We start from the raw sequence: 26032 nt of genomic DNA, 5'->3' as shown, positions 1-26032 counted from the left end.
ATCTAGTTTTATTTATATATTTTTCGAAATACCTTCTAAGGCTTCCTTTCGAAAAGGAGAAAGGCTCTGGGTAGAGCACCTCCTGCCTTAGGCGTTCCTGTACCCCTTCTGGCCAGAACTTTGCTAAAAACGCCATCTCAAAATCGTCATATATCGGGCATACAGAAGTCATGTCCGAGGCCCAGATCGCCCCCGAATCTTGTATATATCCTGTAACAAAACTGATCTTCTGCCACTCCGACCAATTTCTGGGTAGCACTCCTCTGAAACTTCGAATAAAAACAATTGGATGGACCCCCCTTTTGTCAGGGTTAAAAATCTGGAATTGCCGATGCTTTATCATTTTTTCTTCGGCATGGCAAAGGCTTTCGTAATCTCCGTTAGATAAGAATTCACGTGAACAACCAGCTTGTGGCAATTTAATGTTTGAATTACTTGCACAAGTCGGTATTGTGTGAGAATGGGCAGTAACTGGCTCTGTAGTCGCTGCCAACTTCTGCTGCTGCCCTGTATGCATTTGTTCTGAGCTTTGTTGTGAAGCGCGCATCGACTCTTCTATCGTTTGTTTCCAGTGCTCCAAATCAGCACCTAACTGCTGTCGCACCTCCTCAAGTCCTTTCGCAAACAAATTCTCTTCCTGTTTGCCAGATAAACTCTGGAATGCTGCCTTATCATTTTGCTCAACGTTTTCACGCATTAGCCTTCTGTTTTCTAATGTGATTGCGGATAATTTACCCGTTAATACGTTAATTTGGTGGTCTATAACGTCTTGACGCTCTGTCAGATGTTCAACGCTTTCCTTTAGGTTAGTCTGTGTACGTGCCAATTCAGGAAGTTGCGCAATTACACATGACATGGCGTCTTGCTTTTGTACTAATTGCGGAACCATTTCCACTTGTTCCCGTACAGTATCTATGTTAATAGATACTGTACGCGGTGGGTAGATTCCTCACATTGTACTTTCACCAATTCTATTTGTGCAGTTAATTTTTGTTCCATCTCTTCGGCCTGATCTTTGAGTTCCTTGATCTTCGCCTCTATCCGCTGCTCTAATACGGAAAAACTGTCTTGTAACTGGTGCTTAATCTCAGTCTGAATTAATTTCATCTCTTCTTGAGTTCGAGTGACTGTCACTAATTGTGCTTTAATGTCGGTATTCAGATTTTCCTGCCCTTCATTAACGGAGGCAAATTTCGCATTAATGTCGGTTTTCAAAGTATTCATGCTCTCGTTTATCATCTGCATCTGTCTCATGATAATTACCAATGGATCTAATCCCTGCTGCGTACTTGCTGTTACACCTCCAGCCGTGTCTACAGGGCGTTCTGTTGCGCTATCTGTAGCCATCGGTCCTACAACACTTCTTACTGCTTCATTATTATCAGTGCCAACAGCTGAAGGCTGATGCGTGCTGCTTTGCTCTGCTTGACTCATCCCAAACATTGCCCTAGTTAAAACCATATAAATGTTCTACTGTCAGTATATATATACACTCCTGGAAATGGAAAAAAGAACACATTGACACCGGTGTGTCAGACCCACCATACTTGCTCCGGACACTGCGAGAGGGCTGTACAAGCAATGATCACACGCACGGCACAGCGGACACACCAGGAACCGCGGTGTTGGCCATCGAATGGCGCTAGCTGCGCAGCATTTGTGCACCGCCGCCGTCAGTGTCAGCCAGTTTGCCGTGGCATACGGAGCTCCATTGCAGTCTTTAACACTGGTAGCATGCCGCGACAGCGTGGACGTGAACCGTATGTGCAGTTGACGGACTTTGAGCGAGGGCGTATAGTGGGCATGCGGGAGGCCGGGTGGACGTACCGCCGAATTGCTCAACACGTGGGGCGTGAGGTCTCCACAGTACATCGATGTTGTCGCCAGTGGTCGGCGGAAGGTGCACGTGCCCGTCGACCTGGGACCGGACCGCAGCGACGCACGGATGCACGCCAAGACCGTAGGATCCTACGCAGTGCTGTAGGGGACCGCACCGCCACTTCCCAGCAAATTAGGGACACTGTTGCTCCTGGGGTATCGGCGAGGACCATTCGCAACCGTCTCCATGAAGCTGGGCTACGGTCCCGCACACCGTTAGGCCGTCTTCCGCTCACGCCCCAACATCGTGCAGCCCGCCTCCAGTGGTGTCGCGACAGGCGTGAATGGAGGGACGAATGGAGACGTGTCGTCTTCAGCGATGAGAGTCGCTTCTGCCTTGGTGCCAATGATGGTCGTATGCGTGTTTGGCGCCGTGCAGGTGAGCGCCACAATCAGGACTGCATACGCCCGAGGCACACAGGGCCAACACCCGGCATCATGGTGTGGGGAGCGATCTCCTACACTGGCCGTACACCACTGGTGATCGTCGAGGGGACACTGAATAGTGCACGGTACATCCAAACCGTCATCGAACCCATCGTTCTACCATTCCTAGACCGGCAAGGGAACTTGCAGTTCCAACAGGACAATGCACGTCCGCATGTATCCCGTGCCACCCAACGTGCTCTAGAAGGTGTAAGTCAACTACCCTGGCCAGCAAGATCTCCGGATCTGTCCCCCATTGAGCATGTTTGGGACTGGATGAAGCGTCGTCTCACGCGGTCTGCACGTCCAGCACGAACGCTGGTCCAACTGAGGCGCCAGGTGGAAATGGCATGGCAAGCCGTTCCACAGGACTACATCCAGCATCTCTACGATCGTCTCCATGGGAGAATAGCAGCCTGCATTGCTGCGAAAGGTGGATATACACTGTACTAGTGCCGACATTGTGCATGCTCTGTTGCCTGTGTCTATGTGCCTGTGGTTCTGTCAGTGTGATCATGTGATGTATCTGACCCCAGGAATGTGTCAATAAAGTTTCCCCTTCCTGGGACAATGAATTCACGGTGTTCTTATTTCATTTTCCAGGAGTGTATATATATATATATATATATATATATATATATATATATATATATAAACTCTTTACTACTATCACTATATGTAACTCCGTTCACACAAGAGTACTCCTGTGTCTACTTTCTTAATGTACGTATACAGATAAATGCAACTGGGACAGTTCAATCGAAATACTTTCTATATCTAACATGAGTACAATTTATCAATGTTCAAATATCAAATAACACTAAACAGAAAAGCGTATACTTCAACTGTACTAGCAAGTTTTAATAATAAAAATATAGATCTGGCCTTTTCTCTGCGCGTAGCGTGATGTCTTCCGGCTTTATTTGTAGTCTTTCCTCTCTTTTCCAAGCGACAGTTAGGTTAGCTCGTCGTAGTTGACATGAAACGGGAACAAAATTATTTTAGCAACGTCCAAAAACATGTCCTGTCACGGATTGGCCATTTTAACATTTTAATGTTCGAATAATAAGTTGCCGTCTCTTTATCTAAGAATAGATGATGAATGCAGCTAGCCGCTATCTCTGTGTAATGTCTTGTCTGTATAGACGTCTATCTGTTGCCTTTAAGATCCCTTCACCTTCACACATAAATCTATACAGTAAAGTAAGGCCCACCCAGTTCTTGGCTGATCCGTGATAAGACAGGCGAAAAATTAGACTAATGGGGGATTACTAGCATTATCTCTATTTTCATTCGCTCTCTCTCTTTCTCTCCTTTGTCTATGTACAGTTTTTAATATAATATTTCATTACGTGAAATCAGCCAAATAGGATCTTCGGTGGAGTCCATCGTCTTGGTAATCAGCGACTGGCTTGCTGTAAGAGATCTTTACATTTATTATTACTGTTAAACACTGCAGTCAGTCGGGAAAATCAATCGTTTGGACAATTTGTTCCTTTTATGAAAGATTGCGAATTCCAGATGTGTACGAAGCCTTTTTGGACGATTTAACACACTCAGTGATTGCAGGCTCTCTTCGACACAACTGAAACTTCCCCACTAATTACAGGGCCAACGTGATCATCAAATGACTCAGAAAAAACTCATTCGTTCATTCACTCCAGAACAAAAAGGTCACAAACCTTATTTATGGAGGAAATTGTGTATTAAATCCATCTCCATTAAATTTCCAGATCTCCGGTGATTCCACGCCTTAATTATTTTCCTTCTACAGTCTCTTTCTCTTCAAACAAACCGCTAGCGGCACAAATGTTAATTTGCTCGCTTTAGCGAGAAGAAAAGCAGAATATGTATCTCTCAGAAACACGTCAGTCCCTCAATAGATACTCCAGAAGCTGTCCTAGTTACCACTCTAACAACCTTGGAGAATGCATATATGCATATATTTCAAAGAATAAACGCACTAGAAAATACTTTGGCGTCGTCGAGCTGTCGCCGCATATATTACGAGAAAACAGATCGGATAACTTTTCCAAAGTGAATGAATGTGGATGGTTTGATTGAAAATGATTAATTGGTGCGTGGTAGAGGGTATTTTCTGTGGGGACATTACAAGGTTTTGGGTCTTCGGGATGCAAAATGGCACACTTTCTTCGCCGAACAAACTCAGGGCGATTAGGGATTCTACAACTGCATGGAAGTCTTCCTTAAGGGCTTCTCATAAGGCCTCTGTTCTGTTGTCCTATACTGGCTCTGCATCGCCCATACTTGGCTTGCACATGGTTATCTCCTGCGTCGTGGGGGACCCCCCCCCCCCCCCCCCCCCCGTCACCCCGTCACTGTCATTGTGGATTGTGGATCGATGCGATGTTGACTGTGGCTTACATCTTATTGGACTGCCCCAACTTAGCCGCCCTGCAACGGACTTTCGGCTACCCATGGTGTTGGCTGACAGTGACTACGTGGCGAATCTCGTTTTATGTTTTATTCGCGATTGGTGTTCTTATGGCTTTATTTACTGGAGAGAGCTTCCACCTTATAGATGAGTGGAGGGCATGGCAGACCCTTTTACTCCCACCTTCGCCTTGACTGGATTGGCTTCAACTGGGCTTGGTGGTTCACTCCGGCCCTCTGTGTTCACACTCCTTTCCTTATGGGGTTTGCTATGTCATGAGTATCTCTCTTGTCTCCTGTGCTTCTTCCTTCACATCCCTGTCATTAGTAACTTTCTTCCCCTCATCTCTTCTTCCATCCTTTCCCTTCCTTCCCAGTCAATAGTTTATCATTTTATGGGCATCATAGTTCACTTTCCTAATATGGGATTTTATTGGTTTCAGTTATTCCAAGGTCAGAGGGACCAACGACCACGTGGTTAGGTCCGTTCTCGCCCCAACCAACTAATCCTGGTCCCGCTCTCCTCCCTCTGGCCTGTGCCCGGTCCCGCTCTCCTCCCTCTGGCCTGTGCCCCGGTCATTGCCCTTTGTTCAGTTCCTCCTCTCCTTCACCCTGCTCATCCTCCATTCCCGTGGTATCTGTCCAACTTCTAAACTCTTCTCCATACAATTTGTTCCACTCCTAACCTTCTCCTCCCACAGTCTCCATCCCGCTGCTAAGCTCCAACCTCAGCAGTCTCTGTCCTGCTTTCATTCCCCTTCCCCCACACTCTCCATCCCTCTCATCCCTCTCTCTATCTGCATTCTCCATCTGCCTCCATTGTCCCCTCCAGCCGTACTGTCTGGCTGCTCCTCATCTCCTGTCACACTCTGTCCATCTCTACTCTCCTTGTTCGTTTCTACACTCCTCTTCTCTCTCCACGTTATGTTTCCCAGCCCAACAGAAGTTTGCTTGTTCTTAGCCCCTACAGTATTTCTTTCCAGATCATAACTAACGTATCAAATATTGTGAAACCTATTCTTGGGCTTAGGACGAGCTTTTTACCCATGGTTTCCTGTGTACACGTGTATCACATTAATTTCACATATCCATACATTTTTGTACACACATTTCTCCAGTAACTTAAGAGAAAGTAAACTTGCAGTTTCATTTCCACGCCGCTTCATGTTTATGGCATCGTATCTCCTGAACTGTGTATCGCACAATGATACTATTTTGCAGGTACGTCCAGTGGGCAATGCGGCTGCTATGTGTGAATTGCGCTGTGAATAGACGTAGTAAAGAAGTAATATATTACAGCGTCATGCATGACGCGGAAGTTCTCACGCACCCCAATATTTGACGCCATACTTCCTGAACCATCAGTCGTACAGTGATATAATTTTGCCCGTGCGTCCAGTATATGTGAACACTATCTGTAAAATGCGTCTCTAATACAGTTCATAGTAAAGAAGTAATAAATTAAAATGTCATGCTTCATGAAGCGGTTTTACTGAATGAACACAGATAATGTAAGAATCATTAAACTTTTTTCCTTTCATCATTTTGTGGAGGTCGTCAGCGAGAGAATGTTACATAAAGGTTTGATATTATGTGTAAAGTATGTTGCAAGTCTCTGAGAGCTTTCAGTCTAAAATACTGAATGCAAAAAGTATGGGTATTCGCGCGTCGTGTTACCCTTTCACCCATTTCGTCTGGTAGGTAGGTGCGTATAAGGTAGTGTGTTAACTCAGTATATAAGCTATCTCCATTCCAAATTCCATCCAAATACGTGTGTGAAGTAAAGTATCCTGTTGTACAGGGTAATCTGTTTCTTCCTTTTCGTGACAGCTTAGCTTTCCGTGCGACTGTAATTTATTCCAGGAAGATATGTTCACTCCGTAGGAAACTGGACAGCACTTCCCTGTTGGCAGCGAACAGAGCGTGTCCCGCGTGGGCGACCGTCATCCAGGGCCACCGCGTGCTTCAGCTGCGGCTGAGGCGCCGGCGGCGGCACGAGCGGCTCCTGCTGCACCACACGGAGGCGACGCTCGCCGCCTCCAGGTAGTACCACGTCGCGCTGCACAGTATCCTAAGTTTTCTGAAAGTTCGCCTACTTTTTATATGTCAATTTAATGGATCTGAATTTGAGCCTCACTTCTTGTCAGTACCGCTCTGACATATGGTCCAGATTTCCGGAAGCTCACCCGTGGGACTTCTTCAGAAAGTTAGTATTTTTTATTTCGTAAGTTGGCGGCTGCACGATGGATGCATCGCATTGCACATTATCGATAAATAGTGCTAAATATAGATTTCTTCCGGAGGGTGGTATCTACTATCTGATCTGACAAAAATAAACCTTCCGCTTTCTTCATATGTTTTTGCGTTTACTATCCATCGTCATTCTAATGGTACTGTCGTAATTCTCTCCACGAATTGTTCCCCACATGTTAACCATATTCGTTACAGTAGCATCGTGGTCGGAAATTCTCCTCAGGAATGGTACGTTACTAAAACGGATCTTACTCTTAGCTGCTGCAAGCATTCCAGCTCCTAAGACCACACATCCTTCCGGTACACGTCGCCCATTTCGTGATAGAACTGTAATAAGAACTTTGCTTCAAGACATCGAATTTCAGTGTCTACGAGTCACTGCTCACCAGGCTTCTTGACTCGAAGTCCACAGTTCATTGCTTCTTGAATCCGCAGGTGTCTGATGAAGACAGTCGCAGAATTACCGTACGCCAGACACAATCAACCCGTGGCATAACTAAAATTTTGTTGGGCAAAGATGAGTTATATCTGTGTCGTAATGTGAAAATGGGGAAATTGGTAACATTAGATCGCTACTTTACAAAAAAAAAAAAAAAAAAAAAAAAAAAAAAAAAAAAAAACCTCGAGAGTTTGCAGAGAACTATATATATAAACTGTTGCTGCCGACAGATCATGGTGTTACCTGTACGGAGGCGCATTGTCCAGTACAGAGCAGCAGCAGGTTTCAGTTTCACCTGAGTTCAACTTACCTTGCGTCACTAACTCGTGACATACGTTTCGTGTGTTATCCTTTACGAAATTTCGTGTATTTACATACATACTCCTCAATCCACGTTGTGTGTCGGAGGGTACGCAGTGTACCATTGTCATTCCCACCACCCCCATTTCCTATTCTAATGTCGGATGTTCAGCAGGAATAAAGCTTGTTATTAATCCTCCGTGTAAACTGTAACCTCTCCAATTTTACCTTTCTGGTCTTTCCGCGAGGTACACTTAGGAGGAAGCAATAATTCATTTAACTCTTGCGGGAACATCCACTCTGGGTTTTATCAGCAACCACACCTCGCACCACAACGCCTCTCTTGTAGTGCCTGCCGCTAGAGTTGGATGAGCATTTCAATGATGCTTTCACGCTTACTAAATGACCCTAGGAAGAAAAGCGCCAGGTTTCTTTGGGTCTTGCCTGTTTCTTCTGTCAATCCTAACTGGTATGAATCCCACAATGACGAGCAATATTCTAGTTTTTATCCAACAAGAATTTTGTATATTACGTCCTTCGTGCATGGAGACGTATTGAGGATTCTTTCAATGGATCTGTCTGGCGTATGCCTTACCTGCGATTAATTTTGTGATCCTTCCACTTGAAATCGCTTCGTATCCATATCCTAATACATAATTTAGGGATGTAAGTGGCTCCAGTGATTGTTCTGAAATCGTGTAATACTAAAATAACGCGCCTGTCCGCGTATGTGCAACAGGTAGCATTTGTTTCAACTGGTGGACCCGTGCTCTAAGCGTCGTCCCGCTGTAGGTCTTCCTGCATTTTCCTAAAATTTTCTAGCGTTGCTACTTCTCTTTATACAAGAGCATCTTCATCGAAAAGTCAAATAAAACTTCACGTTATTCACCATATCGCTCGTATATGTTGCGAAAAGTAATGGCCCTATAGCACTCCTTTGGAGTACGCCAGAAGTTACTTTTACATCTGAAGATATCTTTGTCTTAAGAATGACACTCTGTATACTGTTTTACATATACTCTTCAAGTGAGTCATAAAGCTGGTCTGATGTTCCGTACGCTCCTTAAATATCATCGTGTGTCATTACTGGAAAAATATTCCCAGTGGCAAATTATTTCCACTGCGAAATGCCATGCCTATTTTTCATTCACTCTCGTAACTGTAATCGTGCCAGGTGGTTTATTAGCGAAGGGATAGGAGTCGCTTTTCGTAGAAGTGTGATGGGAAGCCACGTGATGGAGAAATCAGTAGTGCCACCACGCAAAGTACATGGCAGGATTCCTTCCCCATTCTTTGCAACAGAAGCTCTCTCTAATGACCTCAACATCGGTAGAACGTCCAACACTGAACTCTGTTTCTATATCTCTTAAAATCTATATTTATATCTTTACCTTTCAAAGACATAATGCTTAATCACGTGTTACTCAGCCTTAAGCCATCTTCCCTGTAAAACAGATAGGTTATTAGGCAACTTGTCATACTAAGGCTTCCTGAACTGTAAATTTGATTGACAAGATCACTTGACAGTCGATCCGAATATGCTGCAGAAGTCAGTATTAATGGCTTGTGATTACAGATCGGAAGAGCCTACAATTAATAGAGCAGAACTACCAAACACAGCTGTTGCTTGATACCTTAAGTCAAAAGTGATTTTATTACAGATCTGAGTCGTGCCAAAAAACACCCGCACGTTGGAAACAATGTAATTACGTTTCTCTCAAGCTTCCTTCGTTCATTTGTATCGCCTTAATCATGCTTATTGATATAGATATTATAAAAGCTTCCTTTCCTCTGTAGCACTACTTGTATCTCGCAGGTAAAATTTAAGGTGCGGTTACTGCATCAGAAATTGCTGCACGTCTGTTCCTGCCACTAGAAAGCCAAACACTCGGCACCAAAAATATCCAATTACAGTGTAGTGTTTCAGAATTTGACTCCTTGTCTATGACATCCTGTGTTTAGTGTCTAAGACTACATGAATGCGATGTATTTTACAGGCATCAGCGACACGAGAAACGACGAGTACCTGAAGCCAATTACGTCATTAACTACGAATGTGTGACGCGGCCGCATCATCTGAAGGCGAGTCCGGATGACAATAACCTGCCTGGCGTGTGTCACATTTCCACTGCGCCTTCGTATGAAGTCGCTCTTGATTCGTAACATAGAGGCACTCAGTGCTTACGGACAACTTACAGTTGCACCGCGTCGTGTGGTTACTGCTGGAAAGTTAGTACTGAGAACTGGAAATTGCACATCTTAAGTAATGCCTCACAACTGCTCACTATTTGAAGCTGTTAATCCAATTCCTAGACGAGGCAAAGTCGTTGTGAAGTACATCGAAATTAGAATGTTAGTGCGGCCCATCTGTGACGACGTTCCTCTACGTTACGGATCATGAGAGTATCATGCCTGTTTGGCATAAGGGAGGCGAGACGGACTCCTTATTCCTAACCAGCTACTGCTGGACATACGCCGACAACGGTGTTCAGATCCTACCGTTCAGGCATTGTTGACATACCAGTAGCTACTGTGGATGGGACTGACCCTAACAAAAATTTACACTTTTTTGACGGCCATCCAACTTTGGTAGCAAATGTACAGTTTACGTACTCTCTATTTTTTAGGATTAAACTAACGACGCTCTTTCAATAACAGCCTTTTGAGACTCAGAGAGCGGATGATACATAACATTTTCCACGATAAGATAATGAAATGGCGAGCCTTCAACGTTAAGGGCGTCTGGAACAGTCCACAGACCTCACCTGTGCCCAAGTAACGCCTGTGCGAACACGTTGCACACACGATGACGCCGGCTTACAGCAGCTCTGTGTATATTAGCCAGTTCACGTTTTAAAATGCTCAAGAGACTCTGCATCGAAATAAAAGTAGCAGTAAAGTATGGATTTTTGCCAGTTTTCTCGAAATTTTATCAAACAGTTGACTTCAATTGTTCACAATTACAGCTTTGCTTATTGTGTAAAATACCTGCTGTTCGACTTCCTTTTATGATGAGATTATTTTAATAATAAATACTGATCATAGAATAAAGAAAAGATAAATAATTCGATACAGAAATGGAATAGCAACATAAAAGTTTAATCACCAGAAAACAGTGTTCTGTTTCTTTCTGCAGACAACCTAACGCTTAGAAAGCTAATAGTAATGATGATAATAATAAGAATAAGAACAAAAAAACTTCCTTCAATATCTGCCATAATTTTTTTGCTAATGGTTTTCAGCTCCTGAGGCAGCTATCACGTAACAACTGACGGTCGCGCCGTAAACATGTAACTTCGGACACACACAAGTATTAGGCTACAGAGAAGTAGCAACATTTAGTATTACGACGTTATTGTTAAACCAGTTTAATACAGCAAGATATTCTTGGCAAAACTGATTGCTACAATCTCGTACACACATACGAACGCGCGCACCGAACTAAATACACTGAAGTGCTAAAGCAGCTGATACACCTGCATAATATCGTGTAGGGCCCCCGAGAGCACGCAGAAGTGTCGTAACACGACTTGGCATGGACTCGACTAATGTCTGAAGTAGTGCTGGAGGGAACTGACACCATGAACCCTGCAGGGCTGTCCCTTAATCCGTAAGAGCACGAGGTGGTGGAGATACCTTCTGAACAGCACGTTGCAAGACCGGCCGAAGAACCCGAGACAGAAGCCAATAGGCAGTTTGTCAACAAGTGGCCACGAAAGCCTTAACAATTTTGTATACCACAGCGGAAGTGTTTAAACTCAGAAGTGTGTTCCTGGAGCCACTCTGTAGCAATTCTCGGGTGTTGCATTGTCCTGATGGAATCGTCAAAGACCATCGGAATGCAAAATGGACAAGAATGGATGCTTGCGTATGTGTCGCCCGTCAGTCATATCTAGACATATTACTTGAACTGCACATACCCTACACCATTACAGAGCGTCCACTAGCCTGAACAGTCCTCTGCTGGCATGCAGGGTTCATGGAGTCACGAGGTTGTCCCCATACCCGTACATGTCCACCCGCATGATACAATTTGAAGACAGACACGTCCGACCAGGCAACATGTTTCCAGTCAACAAGAGTACTATGTCGGTGTTGACAGGCCCAGGCGAGGCATAAAACCTTGTCGTGCAATCAAGGGCACACGAGAGGGCCATCGGCTCCGAAGGCCCATATCCATGTTGTTTCGTTTAGTGGTTCACACGTCGACACTTGTTGATGGTCCAGCATTGAAATCTACAGCAATTTGCGAAATGGATGCACTTTTTTCACCTTGAACAATTATCTTCCGTGGTCGTTGGTCCCGTTCTTGCAGAATGTCTTTCCGGCCACAGCAATGTTAAAGAGTTATTTTACCGGATTCCTAATATTCACGGTACACTCCTGAGATGATCGTACGGGAAATCTCCACACTATCTCGGAAATGCTGTTTCCCATCGCTCGTGAGCCGACTATAACACCTCGTTGAAACTCGCTTAATTCTTGATGACCTGTCATTGTAGCAGCTGCAACCGATCTGATAACTGCGCAAACACCGTTTGTCTTATATAGGCATTGCCGACGGCTGCGCCGTTTTCTGCCTGTTTACATACCTCTGTGTTTGAATACGTGTGCTTATACCACTTTCTTAACTTGTACCCGTGGTCTAGGGATAGCGTCTTTGATTCATAATCAAAACGTCTTCGGTACCGGGTTCGATCCCCGCCAGTGCCTAAATTTTGATAAATAATCAGCATTGGCGGCCGAAGACTTCCGGCATAAGAAGTCAGCCTCATTCTGCCAACGGCCTTGTCAAAGAGGGCGGAGGAGCGGATAGAGGTTCAGGGCACTCTCTTGTCCTAGGGGTGGGAAATTGCCCCTAAACGCGGAAGAATCAGCAATGATCAACGACATGAGGATGCACAAGGCAATGGAAACCACGGCATTAAAAACACGTAACGTGTATCCACAGGACATGTGGCCTGTAATTGAAGAAGAGTCATGATGATCTCTCCATTGGCAAAAGATTCCGGAATAGTCCCCCATTCGGATCTCCGGGAGGGGACTGCCAAGGGGGAGGTTACCATGAGAAAAAGATTGAATAATCAACGAAAGGACAACGTTCTACGAGTCGGGGCGTGGAATGTCAGAAGCTTGAACGTGGTAGGGAAACTAGAAAATCTGAAAAGGGAAATGCAAAGGCTCAATCTAGATATAGTAGGGGTCAGTGAAGTGAAGTGGAAGGAAGACAAGGATTTCTGGTCAGATGAGTATCGGGTAATATCAACAGCAGCAGAAAATGGTATAACAGGTGTAAGATTCGTTATGAATAGGAAGGTAGGGCAGAGGGTGTGTTACTGTGAACAGTTCAGTGACCGGGTTGTTCTAATCAGAATCGACAGCAGGCCAACACCGACAACGATAGTTCAGGTATACATGCCGACGTCGCAAGCTGAAGATGAACAGATAGAGAAAGTGTATGAGGATATTGAAAGGGTGATGCAGTATGTAAAGGGTGACGAAAATCTAATAGTCATGGGCGACTGGAATGCAGTTGTAGGGGAAGGAGTAGAAGAAAAGGTTACAGGAGAATATGGGCTTGGGACAAGGAATGAAAGAGGAGAAAGACTAATTGAGTTCTGTAACTAGTTTCAGCTAGTAATAGCGAATACCCTGTTCAAGAATCACAAGAGGAGGAGGTATACTTGGAAAAGGCCGAGAGATACGGGAAGATTTCAATTATATTACATCATGGGCAGACAGAGATTCCGAAATCAGATACTAGATTGTAAGGCGTACCCAGGAGCAGATATAGACTCAGATCACAATATAGTAGTGATGAAGAGTAGGCTGAAGTTAAAGACATTAGTCAGGAAGAATCAATACGCAAAGAAGTGGGATACGGAAGTATTAAGGAATGACGAGATACGTTTGATGTTCTCTAACGCTATAGATACAGCAATAAGGAATAGCGCAGTAGGCAGTACAGTTGAAGAGGAATGGACATCTCTAAACAGGGCCATCACAGAGATGGGAAGGAAAACATAGGTACAAAGAAGGTAGCTGCGAAGAAACCATGGGTAACAGAAGAAATACTTCAGTGATGGATGAAAGGAGGAAGTACAAACATGTTCCGGGAAAATCAGGGATACAGAAATAAAAGTCGCTGAGTAATGAAATAAATAGGAAGTGCAGGGAAGCTAAGACGACATGGCTGCAGGAAAAATGTGAAGACATCGAAAAAGATATGATTGTCGGAAGGACAGACTCAGCATACAGGAAAGTCAAAACAACCTTTGGTGACATTAAAAGCAACGGTGGTAACATTAAGAGTGCAACGGGAATTCCACTGTTAAATGCAGAGGAGAGAGCAGATAGGTGGAAAGAATACATTGAAAGCCTCTATGAGGGTGAAGATTTGTCTGATGTGATAGAAGAAGAAACAGGAGTCGATTTAGAGGAGATAGGGGATCCAGTATTAGAATCGGAATTTAAGAGCTTTGGAAGACTTACGGTCAAATAAGGCAGAAGGGATAGATAACATTCCATCAGAATTTCTAAAATCATTGGGGGGACTGGCAACAAAACGACTATTCACGTTGGTGTGTAGAATATGAGTCTGGCGATATACCATCTGAGTTTCGGAAAAGCATCATCCACACAATTCCGAAGACGGCAAGAGCTGATAAGTGCTAGAATTATCGCAAAATCAGCTTAACAGCTCATGCATCGAAGCTGCTTACAAGAATAATATACAGAAGAATGGAAAAGAAAATTGAGAATGCGCTAGGTGACGATCAGTTTGGCTTTAGGAAAAGTAAAGGGACGAGAGAGGCAATTCTGACGTTACGGCTAATAATGGACGCAAGGCTAAAGAAAAATCAAGACACTTTCATAGGATTTGTCGACCTGGAAAAAGCGTTCGACAATATAAAATGGTGCAAGCTGTTCGAGATTCTGAAAAAAGTAGGGGTAAGCTATAGGGAGAGACGGGTCATATACAATATGTACAACAAGCAAGAGGGAATAATAAGAGTGGACGATCAAGAACGAAGTGCTCGTATTAAGAAGGGTGTAAGACAAGGCTGTAGCCTTTCGCCCCTACTCTTCAATCTGTACATCGAGGAAGCAATGATGGAAATAAAAGAAAGGTTCAGGAGTAGAATTAAAATACAAGGTGAAAGGATATCAATGATACGATTCGCTGATGACATTGCTATCCTGAGTGAAAGTGAAGAAGAATTAAATGATCTGCTGAACGGAATGAATAGTCTAATGAGTACACAGTATGGTTTGAGAGTAAGTCGGAGAAAGACGAAGGTAATGAGAAGTAGTAGAAATGAGAACAGCGAGAAACTTAACATCAGGATTGATGGTCACGAAGTCAGTGAAGTTAAGGAATTCTGCCACCTAGGCAGTAAAATTACCAATGACGGACGGAGCAAGGAGGACATCAACAGCAGACTCGCTATGGCAAAAAAGGCATTTCTGGCCAAGAGAAGTCTACTAATATCAAATACTAGCCTTAATTTGAGGAAGAAATTTCTGAGGATGTACGTCTGGAGTACAGCATTGTATGGTAGTGAAACATGGACTGTGGGAAAACCGGAACAGAAGAGAATCGAAGCATTTGAGATGTGGTGCTATAGACGAATGTTGAAAATTAGGTGGACTGATAAGGTAAGGAATGAGGAGGTTCTACGCAGAATCGGAGAGGAAAGGAATATGTGGAAAACACTGATAAGGAGAAGGGACAGGATGATAGGACATCGGCTAAGACATGAGGGAATGACTTCCATGGTACTAGAGGGAGCTGTAGAGGACAAAAACTGTAGAGGAAGACGGAGATTGGAATACGTCAAGCAAATAATTGAGGACGTAGGTTGCAAGTGCTACTCTGAGATGAAGAGGTTAGCACAGGAAAGGAATTCGTGGCGGGCCGCATCAAACCAGTCAGTAGACTGATGACAAAAAACCCAGTTTCTTACCCCCCCCCCCCCCCTGCCTGTCGTAAGAGTCAACTAAAAAGCCTCTCACTTTTCGGCCCTATAAATTCAAGTCCCATTTAATGGTTTGACCTGCCACTTTCCAAATTCTACACAAGTGCGGACCATATGGGGAAGGACGTCTTACGTGGTGCATGAGTTATCCGTAGTGCCCTTAGATTAGATCTCCTGAACCTCTTGTCATGGCTTTGCATCTCCACCTGCAATTCAACTATTTGGCTGAGGGCACTTTCCGGGGTATGTCATCATCTTCCGTTGTCTCCTGTCCTCTTTCGCCCCCCCCCCCCCCCCTATTTCTCTGCGTCCAGTATCCAGCATGGTAGCCAGTTCGTTGTGGTGGGGCTGTCATGTACCTATTTGGTGGTAGTCACCTGACAATACAGGGATCACACTGCTGGTGCCTGAGCTGTAAACTCCCCACATACGTCAAGAAGTGGATGCCTGTCTTCCTGAGGCATCAGGACTCCCAGCAAAGCCATCGTGCCAGGTGGCGCCCATAGGGAGAGCCCCTCATCGGAGTGGGTGGCATCAGGGTGGATGACCCGCAATGAAGCGGACTAAGCCATCTCTTGCTGGTGACTGTACGGCGCCAGCATCTCTAAGAACGGCAAGATCGAGTACAATGCTGACAGATATGACCCTAAATCCTTTCCCTACCTCGCTACACCATGGGAGGGATGTAGAAAGAAGAGCCATATTCACCTTGGTATTTATTCTGTAGCACAATGGATGGGGACTTCTTTTTACCAACCTATGAAGCCTCAATATTTTTTAACATCATGAGGATAAGTTTGGGGAACTCACAGCGCTGTCCAGCGCTTACCCCGTCAGAGGTTAGTCCTCCCTAGGGCATAGGTGTGTATGTTGTCCTTCGTATAAGTTAGATTAAGTAGTGTGTAAGTTTAGGGACCGATGACCTCAGCAGTTTGGTCCAGGGGATTATTTTCCATCACGACCTCCTCTTGCAGTGTGACGACGAGCTCCGCGCCAATCTAGAATGGCGAGCTGTTCATTTCATTTGGTGCTTTTACAGGGGACCCAAAGACAACAGGGTTGCTACCAGTCAGTGCCTTCTTCTTAGCCTTTGAGGGTGATCCATTGCCTTAAAAGGTTAAGGCGATGGTTTACTGCTGTAGCGTTAAACCATGCGTCCCTCCCCCTACGCGCTGATTTAAGTGCTGGAAATTTGGGATCATTTCTTCCTGCTATACTTCCAGCAGAGGCAGAGACTCCAGACGTCGACGGCATCCAGATACTCCATGTGCGCCTCCTCTCAATTGTATCATCGGTGGAGAGCAGCACTCTCTCTGATTTCCAGTCTGCACAGCACTCCAAAAGGAGCGGAAAATCATGGAGTACAAGACACTAGACCAGTTGACTTACCAAGAAGCTAAACGTAAATCTGAACGATTACACCCCAGTTGGTTGACTTCCACATATGCTGCCGCTACATTACCATCGCTACATTACCATCACAAGTACCAGTCATACCACACTCTGCACTACGAACAGTGGGCCCTCTGAGCCCCCAGAATACAACTGCTCCCTTGATGGTAGGGGAAAACCACTTTCCATCGCTCCCAGAGTACCTACTTCGAGAGCAAGGCCTCCCCAAATGCAGTGGACATTGATCTCCTCCCCCCAGCTGGAGAAGCAATGGCCTCCTCCGGCTCCTCTCACGCGGAAAGGGTCCCTTTGGACATACTCTCCCAAGATCTCCACTAACGCCACAGCAGACACTCGCCAGAGGCTAAAGAAGCCAAAATATGCTGGATGAAGATCTTCACGGTCTTCCTCCGTGCCTGAAGCTACTTCAGAGAAGTCCTCCCAGCAAACCCCTAAAGAGAAGCGAGAGGGCAAGCAAACAAAGATGTCTGCTAAGAAAATGGACTCCCTGATGCCCCCAACAACACCACTCCCTACCAATTCTGCACCAGAGGATGAATCAGAGATCTTAGTGTCCTCTGAGGACCTGGATCTCACTGATGCCTCATCCACTATAAGAATGGATACAAATACTCAACCAGTGGCAGCAGCTGACCTTAGGCATAACCTGCCTCCTCACGTGCTTCATGCCTTCCCACCCTCACGATAACGTCATTTTCCAGTGTAATTGCTGCGGTTTTTTTTCACTTCCTGGCTGAGTTATGGCAACTGTTAAGCTTTACACCTGCTTTCTGCATTGCCCTCCAGGGTACCGGATTCCCAGCAATGCGGACCCCTGCCCTCCATGTCTGTAAGGAATATTGCAAGAACTGTAGCGACTGTAATAGTGTCAGGTGGAATATGCATATATGTCCTGAACTCAGTATGTAGTGAATCTGTGCCTCTTCACACCCCTCTTGAAGCTGTGGCTGTCAGGATAAGGATGGTCTGCAACATATCTTCCTCCAGATGGTGCAGTACCCCTGAACGTATTGGCTTCCGTGATTCAACAACTCCCTAACCTTTCCTCCTTTTGGGAGGTTTTAACACCCACCTCTGGTGGGGTGGCACCATGCTTAGTGACTGAGGTAGAGTTGTCAAAACTTTCCTGTCTCACCTCCACCTCTGCCTCTTAAATACTGGGGCCCCCACACATTTCAGTGTGGCTCATGGCACTTACTCGGCCATTGGTTTATCCCTCTGCAGCTCATGACTTCCTCTGTCTGTCTACTGGAGAGTCCACGACGACTTGGGTGGGAGAGATCACATTTCCATCTTCTTCTCACTCTCCAAGCGCCATTCCCCCAGACGTCTAATAAGATGGGCTTTAAACAAGGCAGACTGGAAAGCTTTCACATCTGCTGTCTCCGTTGAATCTTCCCCACATGGTACCGTGATGTGGTAGTTGAGCAGGTCACTAGAACGATCGTTTCTGCGGCGGAAAAAACAATCCCTCCTTCTTTAGGGTGCCCTGGCGATAGTGAATACCTTGGTGGTCGCTGGAAATCGCTGAGGGCATTAAAAATCGTAGGCGAGCTCTACAGCGATATAAGCGGCACCCTTCCCTGGAGCACCTAATTGATGTTAAAAGGCTCCGTGCCAGCGTTAGCCAGCTTACAAAAAGACGGAAACAGTAATGTTGGCAGAGGTACGTCTCGACCATTGGGTGCTATACGTCACCTTCGCAAGTCTGGACGAAGATCGGAAATCTTTTTGGGTACCAGACCCCAAATAGTTGTCACTGGCACTAACATGAATGGCGTGTTAGCTACCGACGCAAACTCAGTTGCCAAGGACTTCGCGGAGCACTATGCTCGAGCTTCTGTGTCAGAGAATTGTCCCCCAGCATTGCGCACCCTCAAACGACAGATGGAAATGAAAGCCGTCTTGTTCACTGAACGTCACAGTGAACCCTATAATTCTCCATTTATTGAGTGGGAGCTCCTCAGCGTCCTTACACATTGCCCTGAAACAGTTCCTGGGCCAGATCAGATCCACAGTCAGATGATCAAACATCTATCGTCCGACTACAAGCGACATCACTTCGTCATCTACAACCAGATCTGGTGGGATGGCGACTTTTCATCGCAATGGCTAAACAGCACCATCATTTCAGTGCTCAAACCCGGAAAATACCCGCTTTGTGTGGATAGCTAAAGGCCAACCAGCCTCACCAGTGTTCTTTGTAAGCTGTTAGAACATAATTCGGCGGGTGTGTTGGGTCCTGGAGTCACGTTGCCTACTGGATCCATTCCAAGGCGGTTTTCGCCAGGGTCACTCTACCACTGATAATCTAGTTTCCCTCGAGTCTGCCATCCAAACAGCCTTTTCCGGACGCCAATACCTGAGTGCTGTCTTTTTATTTACAAAAAGCTTACAGCACGACATGGTGACATAAATCGTTGACACATTGTATGAGTGGGGTCTCTGTGGCCCATTCCCGATTTTTATCCAAAATATCTTATTGCTCTGTACTTTTTGTGTCCAAGTTGGTGCTTCCCATAGTCCCCCCTCCCCCAATATCCAGTAGAATGGGGTCCCACAGGACTCTGTATTGAGTGTCTCCCTATTTTTAGTGGCCATTAATGGTCTAGCAGCAGCTGTCGGGCCGTCCGTCTCCATTCTCTGTCGGCAGAATACTTCATTTCGTACTGCTCCTCCAGTTCTGGTGTTGCTGAGTGGTGCCTACAGGGAGCCATCCACAAGGCGCAGTAATGGGCTCTAGCCCACAGCTTCCAGTTTTCACACGCAAAGTCGTGTGTTATGCACGTCTGTCGGCGTTGTACCGTTGATACAGAACCAGAACTTTACCTTAATGACGATCTACTCCCCATAATAGAGACATATCGATTGTTAGGACTGGTTTTCGACGCTCAATTGACTTAGTGTACCCAGTGAACACTGTTGCATTCGCCTAGCGACAGGAGCTTTTAGAACGAGTCCAGTGACCAGTATTCTGGTGTCGGCCGGAGTCCCTCCATTGAAGGTTAGGCGTGCACAACTGCTAGCCAGTTACGCTGCACACGTTCGTAGTTCTGCGCACGCGAATTACCATCTCCTTTTCCCAACCGCGGCGGTTCATCTCCCGCATCGGCGGCCCAGGTCAGGGCTTGCGATTGCAGTTCGCGTTCGGTCCCTTCTGTCTGAACTGGAGTCCTTCCCGTTACTACCTCTCCTAGACGTCCATTCACGTACACCTCCATGGTGTACACCTAGACCGCAGATTCTTCTGGACCTTTCCCATGGCCCTAAGGTCTCCGTTAACCCTGCGGCTGTTCGGCTATCACTTCCTCTCGATTCTCGACATGTACTGGGCTCATGAAGTGGTTTACATCGACGGCTTGACGGCTGATTGTCACGTAAGCTTTGCGTATGTTCATTGAGGACATATTGAACGGCACTCCTTGCCATATGGCACATCCGCTCCTGTGTACTGACTCCTTGAGCAGCCTACAAGCTATCGACCAGTGCTGCCCTCGCCATCCTTTGGTAGTGTCCATTCAGGAGTCCATCTTTGCCCTGGAACGGTCCCGTCATTGGGTGGTGTTTGTGTGGACCCCAGGACATGTTGGAATCCTAGGCAACGAACCTGCCGACAGGCTGGCCAAACAGGCTATGCGGAAACCGCTTCTGGAGATGGGCATCTCCGAAACTGACCTGCGTTCTATCTTACGTGGCAGGGTTTTTCGGCTTTGGGAGACGGAATGGCATAACAGTACAAATAACAAACTGCGTGTCATTAAGGAGATTACAAATGTGTGGAAGTCTTCCATGCGGTCCTCTCGCAGGGAATCAGTTGTCCTCTGCCGGCTCCACATTGGCCATACGCGGCTAACGCATGGTTACCTCCTCCGTCGTGACGACCGACCTCGGTGTCACTGGTTGCTCACAAATGACAGTCGTCTACCTCTTTCTGGACTGCCCACTTTCAGCCTCTCTGCAGCGGACTTTTAACTTTCCCTGCACCCCACCTTCGGTGTTGGGCGACAATGCCTCAATAGCAGCTTTAGTTTTATGTTTTATTCGTGAGGGTTTGTTTTATCATTTGATATAAGTTTTAGCTCATGCCTTTTGTCCCTCTGTGTCCTCCACCCTAGTGCTTTTAGAGTGGAGGTTCTAATGTGTTGCAGACTGGTTGGTTTCTCCTGTTTATTCTAATGGTCAGCCAGCCATGGTAATCTGCTCACTTGTTTTGATCTCTTCATGTTTCTTGTGTGTCTCTGTGGTTTTCTTGTCCCCCCCTCTTTTAAACCAACCAATCAATCAATCAAATTATCCAGGATGTCCTCCTATACCTACAACGACTGGGGAAGGTGGTGTCTTCTGTTGGGTTCCTGGACACATTGGAATTGCGGGGATTGAAAGGGTGGATAGAACAACCAAGGAAGCGTATCGTGATCTTCTGCTAATTAGGTGCTCTATCCCCTTGGTGGCTATCACGTCGCTGTTGAGGTACAAAGTCATGGTTCGGTGGGAAGACGATTGGCTGGAAGTGACCGATAACAAGCTCCGTGTCATGCTGCCCACAACTAGGCCGTGGAGTACTTCTTTCCAGCTACGTCAGCGGGACGAGGTCTTTCTTACTCGTCTTCGCATAGGCCACAGCTCTGTGACACGTGGATTCTTACTCCGGCGAATGGACCCTCCAATGTGTGATGATTGTGGCGTGCACATCACGGTGCGCCACATTTTATTGGACAGCGTTTTAATTGCCGACCAGCGGACCGCGGTGGATTTGCTAGCAGAACAGCCGTTTATTTTATGTAATGATCAAATGAATGTGGTTAGGGTTTTAAAGTTTTGTGAATTGTCCAACGTTTTTAACAAGATTTTAGGGAGATGGTCTTAATGTTCCGGAACCTGTACAGAAAACTGGAAAATAAACATAAACATCATTTCTGCCCTCTTCATTGCTCATGAAAGCCACACATTGCATGTTGTACCACCATACAGCGAGACCTTCAGAGGTGGTGGTCCAGATTGCTGTACACATCGATACCTCTAATACCTAGTAGCACGTCCTCTTTGATTGATGCATGCCTGTATTCGTCGTGGCATACTACACACAAGTTCATCAACGCACTGTTGTTTCAGATTGCACCACTCCTCAATGGCGATTCAGCACAGATCCTTCAGAGTGGGCTCGCCGCGGTGGCCGAGCGGTTATAGGCGCTTCAGTCCGGAACTGCGCGACTGCTACGGTCGCAGGTTCGAATCCTGCCTCGGGCATGGATGTGTGTGCTGTCCTTAGGTTAGTTAGGTTTAAGTAGTTCTAAGTCTAGGGGACTGATGACCTCGGCAGTTAAGTCCCATAGTGCTCAGAGACATTTGAACCTCAGAGTGGTTGGTGGGTCACGTCGTTCATAAACAGCCCTTTTCAATCTATCCCAGGCATGTTCGATAGAGCTAATGTCTGGAGAACGTGCTGGCCCCTCTAGTCGAGCGATGTTGTTACCCTGAAGGAAGTCTCCAGAATGCGGTTTTCACTCTGCAGCGGAGTGTGCACTGATATGAAACTTCCTTGTAGATTGTGTGCCGGACCGAGACTCGAACTCGAGACCTTTGCCTTTCGCGGCTGTACCATCTGAGCTACCCAAGCACGACTGACGCCTCACAGCTTCACTTCTGACAGTACGTCGTCTCGTACCTTCCAAACTTCACAGAAGCTCTCCTCGAACCTTGCAGAACTAGCACTCCTGGAAGAAAGGATATTGCGGAGACATGGCTTAGCCACAGCCTGGGGGATGTTTCCAGAATGAGATTTGCACTCTGCAGTTGAGTGTGCGAGGTACTGGCGTAAGTGAAGCTGTGAGGGCGGGGAGTGAGTCGTGCTTGGGTAGCTCAGATGGTAGAGCACTAACCCGCAAAAGGCAAAGGTCCCGAGTTCGAGTCGCCGTCCAGCACACAGTTTTAATCTGCCAGAAAGTTTCTGAAGGAAGTGATTCCCAAGATGTGCATGATGGGGGCGCTAATTGTCGTCCATGAAGACGAATACCTCGCCAGTATGCTGCTGATATGGTTGCACTGTTGGTCGAAGGATGGCATTCACGTATCGTACAGCCCTTACGGCGCCTTCCATTAAAACCAGCGGAGTACGTCGGCCCCATATAATTCCACCCCAAAAAAGCAGCGAACCTCTACCGTGCTGCACTCACCGGACAGTGTGTATAAGGCGTTCAGCCTGACCGTGTTTGTATGGTCTAGGAGGTTAGGTTGGAATCTATTTTATGTATGAAATAGGTTAGATTTTAACCTCTTAGTGGGGTGGATACCACGACGCCTCTGTGTTTGGATACGAATGCTGCATAACGGCTTCTGCTATTAAATATACACCGAATGCTTGTGAATGAGCTTTCCTGTCTATACACTCTGCCCTCAGTTATCGAAATAACCAGAAAACTTTTAAGAATATATGAGATAACGGGGGAAACGTTCCGTTACATAGTCGAGCTTATTCATGGTGACCTTGAAAAGCAAGCTACAAACACACTGTTTTGCTGTATTTATTTAAAGCTGTGCAGGCGTGCGTCGATTGACCTTCAACGACTGTCATTTAGTACACGACGGAAATACAAGCATAAAATGTAGCGTAAGATACTCGGAAAACCTTCGAGTTAAGCACTTAAGTGGAAAAACGTACTGTACACCACATTTGCAAACCACTTGATATAAACAGAATCATACTGACATAAAACGCTATTAAGCAGTAATAATAATTTGTAGACTACTAATGACGACCTACCACAAAAAAGATCCAGTGCAGTACCTGTAAGCATATAAGATACGCCACCTTTTGCACTACAACAAATTATTTTTTGAGGTTTATAATCTATGCCTAAAATTTCTACTTAAGATTTTACCTCTTCGATGTTTCGAATAAACCTGCGATTTCAGTCCTTAGATTCCGAACTATTACTCGGTTACGATATTTTCATCCTCATGATGCCACAAAAAACACTCTGTTGGACTAAACTTATCGTTTCTCGCGTTGCATGTTTCGTGTGCGAGAACGTCGGTCGATTAGACTGAACAAAACAAACTGATTTCAGTTTCACCGACTGTCGTCCGAAGTCTGTACGGTCGGGAGTTAGGATCGGCTAGAGTGTAGCCACACACATAAGGGTATACTGATTTGGAAAGAACGGCTGTCTCCGGCCGATGTCGGCCGTCGGCGGCGGAATCCACAGATATTGGAGCCACTGTGACCGCAGCCGTATATAGGGGCCATGCAAGGAGCTACGGCTGACCTGGTTACGTGAACGCCAAAAAAGACGTGGTATAGGAGAAAAGACATTCGAAAACGTAACGGGACATTTCAGACTTTCCAAAATGTTACAAAATTGGTGTCTCCGATGGTTTCTTTCTCTCACTCTCTCTCACTCTCTCACACTCTCTCGCTCTCTCTCGCTCTCTCTCGCTCTCTCTCGCTCTCTCTCGCTCTCTCTCGCTCTCTCTCGCTCTCTCTCGCTCTCTCGCGCTCTCTCGCGCTCTCTCGCGCTCTCTCGCGCTCTCTCGCGCTCTCTCGCGCTCTCTCGCGCTCTCTCGCGCTCTCTCGCGCTCTCTCGCGCTCTCTCGCGCTCTCTCGCGCTCTCTCGCGCTCTCTCGCGCTCTCTCGCGCTCTCTCGCGCTCTCTCGCGCTCTCTCGCGCTCTCTCGCGCTCTCTCGCGCTCTCTCGCGCTCTCTCTCGCGCTCTCTCTCGCGCTCTCTCGCGCTCTCTCGCGCTCTCTCTCGCGCTCTCTCTCGCGCTCTCTCTCGCGCTCTCTCTCGCGCTCTCTCTCGCGCTCTCTCTCGCGCTCTCTCTCGCGCTCTCTCTCGCGCTCTCTCTCGCGCTCTCTCTCGCGCTCTCTCTCGCGCTCTCTCTCGCGCTCTCTCTCGCGCTCTCTCTCGCGCTCTCTCTCGCGCTCTCTCTCGCGCTCTCTCTCGCGCTCTCTCTCGCGCTCTCTCTCGCGCTCTCTCTCGCGCTCTCTCTCGCGCTCTCTCTCGCGCTCTCTCTCGCGCTCTCTCTCGCGCTCTCTCTCGCGCTCTCTCTCGCGCTCTCTCTCGCGCTCTCTCTCGCGCTCTCTCTCGCGCTCTCTCTCGCGCTCTCTCTCGCGCTCTCTCTCGCGCTCTCTCTCGCGCTCTCTCTCGCGCTCTCTCTCGCGCTCTCTCTCGCGCTCTCTCTCGCGCTCTCTCTCGCGCTCTCTCTCGCGCTCTCTCTCGCGCTCTCTCTCGCGCTCTCTCTCGCGCTCTCTCTCGCTCTCTCTCTCGCTCTCTCTCTCGCGCTCTCTCTCGCGCTCTCTCTCGCGCTCTCTCTCGCTCTCTCTCTCGCTCTCTCTCTCGCGCTCTCTCTCGCGCTCTCTCTCGCGCTCTCTCTCGCGCTCTCTCTCGCGCTCTCTCTCGCGCTCTCTCTCGCGCTCTCTCTCGCGCTCTCTCTCGCTCTCTCTCTCGCGCTCTCTCTCGCGTTCTCTCTCGCTCTCTCTCTCGCGCTCTCTCTCGCTCTCTCTCGCTCTCTCGCGCGCGCGCGTTCTCTCTCTCTCTCTCTCTCTCTCTCTCTCTCTCTCTCTCTCGCGCGCGCACTCTAACTGGAAACAAAGAATTGGGAGACTTGCTATGTTTGTGAACTTTTGTGATCATTAGATGGCAGATACTTCTTTAAAAAAAAGTCACTGAGCATTGTGATACGTTGCTGGTTGCGATACATAAAAAAAACTATTGAAATTAATGTCTGAAAATTTTCGAAGTCGCCGAAGTTCGCCAGTTAATGTGTAGAATGTAGTTGAAATGTGGACTTAATCATTTGATAACACCTCTTGAGGGTGCTGCTAATTACTACTTTATCAGCCTGATAAACGATCTTTCGACGGCGTGGCATCTCCTCCTGCCAGAGAGGGACGATAAAAGCGGGCTAAACGTTGGACGGCAGCTCACTGCAGCACCAGCACCAGCACCAGCC

General features: G+C 46.7%; 1 protein-coding gene across 1 annotated transcript; it reads right to left on the bottom strand.

Moving 5' to 3' along the window:
- Positions 1-6571: 6571 nt before the first annotated feature.
- LOC124793614 (octapeptide-repeat protein T2-like) lies at positions 6572-25951 on the bottom strand. The gene is made up of 3 exons (XM_047258038.1): positions 25910-25951; positions 24801-25589; positions 6572-6757 (listed from the first exon to the last, which is right to left on the bottom strand). The coding sequence occupies exons 1-3, from the start codon at positions 25949-25951 to the stop codon at positions 6572-6574; spliced, it is 1017 nt and encodes a 338-aa protein (XP_047113994.1).
- Positions 25952-26032: the final 81 nt, after the last annotated feature.

This window comes from Schistocerca piceifrons, chromosome 1, assembly GCF_021461385.2.
Source record: "Schistocerca piceifrons isolate TAMUIC-IGC-003096 chromosome 1, iqSchPice1.1, whole genome shotgun sequence".
Classification (NCBI taxonomy): domain Eukaryota; kingdom Metazoa; phylum Arthropoda; class Insecta; order Orthoptera; family Acrididae; genus Schistocerca; species Schistocerca piceifrons.
This window is presented reverse-complemented; position numbering and strand designations above follow the sequence as displayed.

Coding starts and splice junctions, on each gene's coding strand:
- LOC124793614 (XM_047258038.1), bottom strand. CDS start 25,951: ATGCCACGCCGTCGAAAGATCGTTTATCAGGCTGATAAAGTA. Junction 25,590..25,909: donor TTTATCAGGCTGATAAAGTA/GTAATTAGCAGC, acceptor CGCGCGCGCGAG/AGAGCGAGAGAGAGCGAGAG. Junction 6,758..24,800: donor GCGAGAGAGCGCGAGAGAGC/GCGAGAGAGAGC, acceptor GATACTGTGCAG/CGCGACGTGGTACTACCTGG.